General features: G+C 37.9%; 1 protein-coding gene across 1 annotated transcript in view; it reads left to right on the top strand.

Moving 5' to 3' along the window:
• Positions 1-5,613, top strand: part of BckdhB (Branched chain keto acid dehydrogenase E1 subunit beta) — a 7,603-nt gene extending 1,990 nt beyond the window's left edge. Inside the window, exons 3-8 of the mRNA XM_027379772.2 lie at positions 265-467; positions 774-929; positions 1,216-1,387; positions 2,707-2,852; positions 3,085-3,171; positions 3,884-5,613. Of these exons, the coding sequence (XP_027235573.1) occupies positions 265-467; positions 774-929; positions 1,216-1,387; positions 2,707-2,852; positions 3,085-3,171; positions 3,884-4,024 (905 nt within the window). The 3' untranslated portion in view covers positions 4,025-5,613. The remainder of the gene's footprint in view (positions 1-264; positions 468-773; positions 930-1,215; positions 1,388-2,706; positions 2,853-3,084; positions 3,172-3,883) is intronic.
• Positions 5,614-7,500: the final 1,887 nt, after the last annotated feature.

The raw sequence follows: 7,500 nt of genomic DNA, 5'->3' as shown, positions 1-7,500 counted from the left end.
ATGCACATGCACACGCACATGTGCAACCACTCATTGACACATTCACAGACACACACATTCACAGACACACATTCACAGACACACACATTCACAGACACACACAAATTCACAGACACTCACACATTCACAGACAGACAGACACATACACACACGCACACGCACGCACGCACGAGCATATGCCATATATGATATAGAGTGTAACAAAGTCAGAAATTGATTTGCATTTTAATGTGTCATTGTAAATTCGTGTGTGCATCTTTCCAGTGATATTTGGAGAGGATGTCGGCTTTGGAGGAGTCTTCCGATGCACGGTTGGACTGCAGGACAAGTATGGGAAGGATCGGGTGTTCAATACTCCACTGTGCGAGCAGGGCATTGCAGGCTTTGCAATCGGAGTCGCTGTTGGAGGAGCAACATCCATTGCGGAGATGCAGTTTGCTGATTACATTTTCCCGGCCTTTGACCAAGTAAGCACCAGGGATATATATAGTTAACAGAGTAAATTTGAGTGTGACGGTGTTGATGCTTATTGTATGATAACCTTTTTCTATCTGTAGAATAGATGGAAAAATTAGTTTGTAAAGATATTGTAATCCTTTTTGTTTCTGAGCTACATTAAGCACACTGACAGGTGCACACATGCAAGTGCTCGCAAACACACACATGCACATGCACACATGCTCACAGACACACACAAACACAAATACAAACACACAAAGATATGTATTTACATATGACATATATATTATAATCTAATGCTCTCTCTCGCCCAGATTGTGAATGAAGCAGCCAAATATCGTTATCGTTCAGGCAATCTCTTCGACTGTGGGAAGCTAACAATCCGAGCTCCCTGTGGTGCTGTGGGTCATGGTGCCCTCTATCACTCGCAGTCTCCTGAGGCTTACTTTGCTCACACTCCGGGTCTCAAGGTAGAGTGTTCAGTGTTATTTAATGATACATAGGATCATGAAGAAACAAGATTTTTTTTTGTTTGTCTATAGTATTTGGGAAGTGTAAGCTAAATTAAATAACCCTTCTTTGATTAGAAAAGTGAAAGCTAAATAAAATAATTCTTCTTTGAATAGGAAAATTAAAGATAAATAAAGGTAACCAATTTGGTATCCCTCCTCTCTTTCCCTGCATCTTTTCTCTCTTTATTTATTTTTTTCTTCTTTCTTTCGTCCCCCTTTTCACTTTCCTTTTCCTCGTCCCCAGATTGTTGTTCCCCGTGGCCCAATCAAAGCAAAGGGCCTCTTACTCTCCTGCATTCGGGACGATAATCCATGCATCTTCCTGGAGCCGAAAGTCTTGTACCGCTCAGCTGTTGAAATGGTACCTACAAAGGAGTACACGCTCCCCCTCTCTTCAGCGGATATTGTAGATGAAGGTATGATTTTCTTTTTTGCGGTATTATGGTTGACTCTTGCCTGCTGTGGTTTTGATTAAACATGATTTTTCTTCTTCTTCTTCTTCTTCTTCTTCTTTTTCTAACTGGTTTTGATTCCTGTCATTTAAAAGTTTGTTTGTTTTTTCTTTTTCTTTTTTTCTTTTCTCCCTTTTTCGTCTTCTTCTTCATGTACTACTTCTTGATATCAGTCTCTTCTTTATATTTGGTGGGTCCTAAGCATTGCATAAGTGTTAAAATTGGTATTACAGTAAAGAGTCCAAAGGTCCCCCCCCCCCCCCCATGGTACACAGACCTGTTTGGAATAGTTTGTCTATTAAATGATTCAAAATTGACTTAATAGATTGCAAATTGTTACTACCATCCTCTATGGAAGTGTATTAATGTGGTTATTTCACTGAATGTTATATAAATATCACCAATTTTGTAGTTGAAGTTCATGTTTGATTCTGTTATGCTTTTGGCTCTCTTTTGAGGTGTATTACGAATAATGTAATATGAATCAGGGGCTTTGAAGCATAATGAGTAAGAAATTGTTTCCTCCTGGAATCCATGAGCTGTAAAGGGATTTTCCCCCGACATTTTGATCATCTTAGATTCAAATATATAAATTTTTTGACGCATAATGCAAGTAGTTATGTCATATCCTTCTTTTCTATCTTTTTTCTTTTTTTTCTTCTTTTTCCTTCACTTTTGATAATTATGATGCAGTAAGACTCCTGATATATGATGAGAAAGAAAGTTCTTCATCATAATTTTCATATTTTAATGCAGTGATGTAATTGATGTATATACATTCCATGGCAAGATTGAGCCTGAATTCTAGATGGCACCTGTATTTGTCCTGAGAATGGAGGCATTGAGTTCTATGGCTCTGATGCCACTTTATTTGAGCCACTACATTTCAAAGTTGGTATGAGCCCACATTTTTCAGTGTTTTTATCCTGGTAAAGTGGGTTAATTTTTAGGTAATAGCAGGCAAGGACTGGCACTTGTTAAAGTATATCACTATGTTCCTGAGAGATGGTAATATGAACAAGATCTCATCCTGGTGATTGGGACATGGAAGCATGACGTGATGAGATGTCACCTTTCATCTGTGATTATTTGCCATCACATCAACCACCAATGGCTGATATGTAATTCTCCCTCGAGTTTGGAGAAGAGAGCCATTAATCAAACCATTTGATTAGATTATATTCTAAGATTTGGATAAGTAATTTGTTCCACCGTTGGAAATTGCTTGACTGTTTGGATTGATTTACTTTTAAACTAAATATATTTTGATGTTTCTTCAACAGGTGATGATATAACTCTCTTGGGATGGGGCACGCAAGTCCATGTACTGAGAGAAGTAGCACAGATTGCCCGGCAGCAGCTCAATGTGTCCTGTGAAGTGATAGACCTCGTCACCATCCTCCCCTGGGACCGCCAGACTGTCTTCAATGTAAGTTCAATCAGATTTTGCCTATTCTGTCTATGGTTTATCTGATTTTAGTTCCTGGGTAGACTTCGAAGTTGGCAGTAATATATACTTATGGTACATGTTCTTCATTTCTTGGATTTTTAATAATATTTATTTAAATCTGAATGTTCAACAACTTTTATCATATATTATTTCATTTTTAGTGTTAAGATTTTTATTCTAAGGAAGACATTAAACCATGCAAATATTTCAGTCTGTGAAGAAGACAGGCCGATTGATTATTGCGCATGAAGCTCCAATAACTAATGGATTTGGGGCAGAGATAGCAGCAGCAGTTCAGGTAAGACAGTTTTATGATTTATAGAAAGTTTAGATAGCTTTGTACTTCTCTCCAGAATTTTTTTTCTTGACTGTAATTTTCACATTTAGAGCCTACATACTGGAAGCTATTTGTAATGTCCCGTCATGAAATGAAGTTTTCACTCGATTGAGGAAGCAGTTCATACCAGAGCCACATCATGAAGATATATTTGTTGTGCTCCCTGCCAAAGTGAGGCAAGATTATAGTTTCATATAGGTAGTGACATTAAGATAAGCAGAAATCCCAGCAGAACCCATTTCCAGGGGTATGTGAGTTGAAGGCAAAAGAACCAATCAACTCACCGCCTCAGTCAGCTGTTCGTCATTACCTGACCAATGTTTCCAGGCTTTACTGCTCATCGGCTTTTTGTACTTTTTTTAAGATTACATTTTGTTGTTTGCCGAAAATGACTGGTGTTTGCCCAAGGTATTCATATCCATGAAACATTGTTCACCACCAAATTCAATAGCTATTTTGTCTTTTTCCTTAGGTTTGCCATGTTTCTCGCCTCACTTGCAGTTTGGTTTTGATTCGTGTCATACATAAGCAATATGTACTTAACTTGATTTCTAGTTTCATGTTTTCCTGTGTGTGATGTCTCACTTCATTAAGGAGCAATGTGCATATGTCAGTACAAAAAACATAAAAGTAAATGAAGTCTCTGTTAATGTATATCTCAACCACCCCACAGAATGAATGTTTCCTACACCTGGAAGCCCCCATCGAGAGAGTATGTGGCTTTGACACTCCCTTCCCTCACGTCTTTGAGCCATTTTACCTGCCAGACAAGTGGCGTTGCTTCAGTGCCATCAAGAAGTTACTAAACTATTAATATTTGGGATTGACAAAAACGGTGGTGCAGCTGTTGATGTCAAGGTTGTTTTCTATTTAGTAGTTGGTCTTAGTAACAGGTACAAAGGAAGATTTAAATTTTGATATGGGCAAAAGTTTGATCTTCCAGGGTCCTCAACTTGTCTAATGTGTTATTGCATTTTAGATAGTTATTTTTTATGTAAAAATATGGGTGGACTCCATTGTCTTCGCTCACTTGGTATGCCATACTTTTTTGTAGAAGTATTTACAAATAAAGGGAAGTGTTAAAGCCTTAGATGTATTTTATATTTTAGTAGAAGAAAGTTCATAGGTATGTCTTTGCAATAGTATTTTGATGTGAGAATGGCTCAGAATAAACATGCTTTCTTTGGTAATTTTAGTCTTTTGGTTATACATTAAAACACTTGTGTCATTAGTCTTTTGTGGATTAAATATACTTTATCACAAATGTACTTAAGACAGGTTCTGACAGCTTGTATCAGTATATGTGCTTGCACAAATATACCCTCAAACAAACAGGCACGCACATGCAATAAATATACACAATTTAGAAAAGAATTGAAGTGAAACAACCTACACAATGATGGAAAGGATTATGTTCTGTAACTTCTGCATCGTACTAAAGGCAGCAAGACAGGAGCAATAAGTCATGATATTTTGTCAGATTGGATTAGTCATTGGCCAATAAAATTGAAATAGCATTCAGGATTTATCCTTTGATGAGGAGGTCTTTTCTGACGGGAATTCATGGTTTATTTTTCCTTTCTCGCTATGTTTTTTATTTTATCATTGCACACACTTTACTGTATATTTTTAGTTCACACAGAATCAGTAAATTTGACATTGAAACTTGGGATGTATAGATTAAAAACTGGACTAAATTAGTTTCCTTAGTGCTTTTGAATTCTTTGTAAAAATGTGTTTATATCATATGAAGTTTTGAAATGTATAGATATACATGAATTTAATATTGGAAAGCGTATAGCATTCATATCTGTGGTATTTTTTAATGAATCTCATTATTGGTATAGTTTGGAAGATAATAATTATTATTTTGAGTTTAAAAAGCAGAGAGGGAAATCAGGTTTTAGTAAAAATGAATCCTTTTTTGCTGTAACATTGGCTTTAATAAAAAGATTCTCCATTAAAAATGTGAATGTAGGGTAAGTGTCTTGGAATTGCAACTTGTCAGAACTTAAAAAGAAAACAGATTGTGATATCTGTTGTTTTGTTGACTGGGAATCCAAAAGGGAATATAATGCTTTCCATTATTGTGCAAAATAAGGTCAAGGTTGAATGTATGTGTACTCGAAGCACGAGAACCGCTAGTTGGGTTTCTATGAGTGGTTTGCAAGCATCCTGATTAGAAATGTTCAGATTTACTAAAATGAAGGTCTGTAATATGTGTAATGCATAAATTTGGATCATTCATTATTCATAAAACTATTTTCCTCAGGATTCACAGTTTGGTGTATAGTAGAATTCATGCGACAATTAAGAAATTTTACTTTTGTGATATCTAGTTAAAAGAGTAATTGTTAGATAAGTAATTAGATGTTGTAAATATAAATATAATTTTGTAGACACCTTCTTTTATCATTGTCCCTTACCGTATGTTTTTTTTCCAGTAAATAATATCAAACAGCAGAGTTGGAACTGAATGATGGGTCAGGAATGCTACTATATTGTATTATTTATTCTGAAAATATACAGTTGGATAGAGACTTAGGTGATTCATATTCAGTATTGTGAATATTTGTGAAGCATTTGTGAACTATTTCAAATGCCAAAGAACAAGGGAGTGTTTAGGTCTAATAAAACCATCTTTGCATAATATGATAAGAAAGTCATTATTTGCCAACTGCATCTAGTTCATATGACCTAAAAATGGTTGCAATTGCAGATCAATAAAGAAGAAAGAGAAGCTGGATTGACAAAATTGAGTAACTTAAGTACTTATAACACTGAACGTAATACGTGGTAAAGTTAAGGGGGTCATTGTTCTTTGCAATGACGTTCCTTATGTCATCCATCATATGTATGTTATGTATGTGTGTGCGTGCGTGTGTTTGCGTGTTTTCATGTATATATTTAAATATATAGATAGATGTCCGTGTGTATATGAATGAGAATATCTTTATAATGCAAGAAACGTATTTGACCGTATTTGTATGTATTTCTGACGGAAGATAGAAATACATACATAGCGAAGGATAAAGATACGCCAGGTATGTGAAGCTGAACCTCGCCCACGCTATGCTTATGGACGGCGCTAAGCATCAGCTAATAAGTAAGGATAAGTCCAATATGCGAAGCTAAAACTCGCCCGGCCTATGCCAACTCGATCAGCGTTGGTGCTGATTCGCCTGGGCTTGGTTCTTTCCCACCGTGGTGCCCAGCCGCAGCGGTGACCTCCGGGCGACAATTTCAATTCCTCGTGCGAATCGCTGACCCCTTGGATTAGAGGCAGACGCATTACCACTGTACCATCGCTGAGGTTCAGGTTTCAACGTTCAGTTCAGTTAGATTTGCGAAGTCATGCTTCGCCCGGGCCTTTCCTCTGGAGTGGCCCGGCCTGTTTCAACTATTTCTAGTTAACTCATGTGTAGGTTTCAACGATATTACAGAGCCTAAGATATCAGGCTTAAGCTCATGCAACACCTGACGACCGTGGCCTACCGCTCATTCCCCTCATTGTTGCCGTGACCTTGAATGACTTGACGTAGCCTGATGGAGTGTTTACCTTCTCCTCCCTCATGGCGGATGTCGCTTCCACCATTTTCCTTTTCTCTTTGTTCAGTCCTCCATGGGTTATTTCTGCTTCCTTCAAGTTCGTTGGATGTCCTGCTTCATCCACATGCTCCACCATAGAAATTCTTTGGGGAAGGACGAGGTTCGCTGATTCTGGCGTCGGAACCACGTCCTGTCTTATTATAACGCTTTATCGCGTCTGCTGCAGGTTGTGAGGTGAACCGCGCCGTCGGGGTTGTTTGTGGGCGGCCTTCTGTTTCGTAATATGTCGCGTGTCTGTTCACCCGATGTGTTGGCGATTATTACTGTTATATCAAAGTACCTTCTGGTCGCCTCGTGAATGTTACATGGCGGTAATATGAGAAAATTAGAAGTGGATGCAAGGTCTGATCTTGTTCGTACATTTTCCGCCTTGCTGAGGCTTAGAAGGAAGCTGCTGAGATGTTTGTTATATAAATTAATCAAATACATAGGTAACCTCAGCCTCAAGGAATTCAGGGCAGCATATCATTCTCAGTACTCTGAGGAAGCCAATCAGAACCCCGGATTTTGTTTTATCATTGTGGGTGGAGTACTAGTAGTAGCTATAATAGTCTTTATTCGTAGGCTTTCTGTCCACAGAGAAACGTAGGCCGTCGTCACCTCGATGGATCAGAGCGTCCACGAAAAGATATTTCTAATCCTCTTCATCATAATGAACTGGATTTTCTCGTGGACGGACGT

Source organism: Penaeus vannamei, chromosome 32 (genome assembly GCF_042767895.1).
Source record: "Penaeus vannamei isolate JL-2024 chromosome 32, ASM4276789v1, whole genome shotgun sequence".
Taxonomy (NCBI): domain Eukaryota; kingdom Metazoa; phylum Arthropoda; class Malacostraca; order Decapoda; family Penaeidae; genus Penaeus; species Penaeus vannamei.
Note: the sequence above shows the minus strand (reverse complement) of the source record. Positions and strands in the feature narration are given on the sequence as shown.